At 48.9% G+C, this 567-nt stretch overlaps 1 protein-coding gene across 1 annotated transcript in view; it reads right to left on the bottom strand.

The window, feature by feature from the left end:
* Nucleotides 1-69: 69 nt before the first annotated feature.
* The window catches only part of blo (bloated), a gene marked incomplete at both ends in the record, with an annotated part of 21016 nt that continues 20518 nt past the window's right edge, over nucleotides 70-567 (bottom strand). Inside the window, 3 exon segments of the mRNA XM_085342324.1 lie at nucleotides 70-137; nucleotides 140-532; nucleotides 535-567. The exon segment at nucleotides 535-567 is cut by the window's right edge and continues 199 nt beyond it. Of these exon segments, the coding sequence (XP_085198450.1) occupies nucleotides 70-137; nucleotides 140-532; nucleotides 535-567 (494 nt within the window).

The following is a 567-nucleotide window of genomic DNA, read 5'->3' on the forward strand; positions in this document are numbered from 1 at the left end:
GCGCATGAGCACGCATGAGGGGAATAGTAGTGGGGATCGAAATACAGGCGAAAAAGAGGGGAAGCGAACCGTGCGGGAACAATTCTGAGATCCCTGCATAGCCGGTTTCATGTAAACCGTTCGATTTTGCCGATTTTCGTACCGGTTTTCGAGAGATTGTCCTTGCTCCGTCGCGCGTCTTTTCCCCGACGGCTGAGAGTCTCGCGGCTCCTCTGCCTACGCCTCATGGTCGCCATCGGTTTCGGGTGCATCTGCTGGTCGTAATTGATCTCGAAAGGCTCCCTGTAGTGTCGAGGTTTCCAAGGCGCCAGCACGCTCACGCTCCTCGATACCGTTTTTGTATGCGTCTGAAGCGGACGGTTCAATTCCTCCCTGCTCGCTGCCCTGCGTCTCTCGTTAGGACCTGGTATTTCTCCAACTGAAACAAAAGTTCAGTCGAATTAATTTCACTAAATCGCTCTTCTTTGGGGATAATTAAAACGAGACATTCCCTAAGTTTTCCCTAAGGTGAAAAAATTCAAACCGATAAGAATTTAGACATAAGGAAAGCATTTATACTATAACTTT

The sequence above is a fragment of the Ceratina calcarata genome, unplaced genomic scaffold, assembly GCF_001652005.2.
Source record: "Ceratina calcarata isolate Rehan_Ccalc_2016 unplaced genomic scaffold, ASM165200v1 scaffold565.2, whole genome shotgun sequence".
NCBI lineage: Eukaryota > Metazoa > Arthropoda > Insecta > Hymenoptera > Apidae > Ceratina > Ceratina calcarata.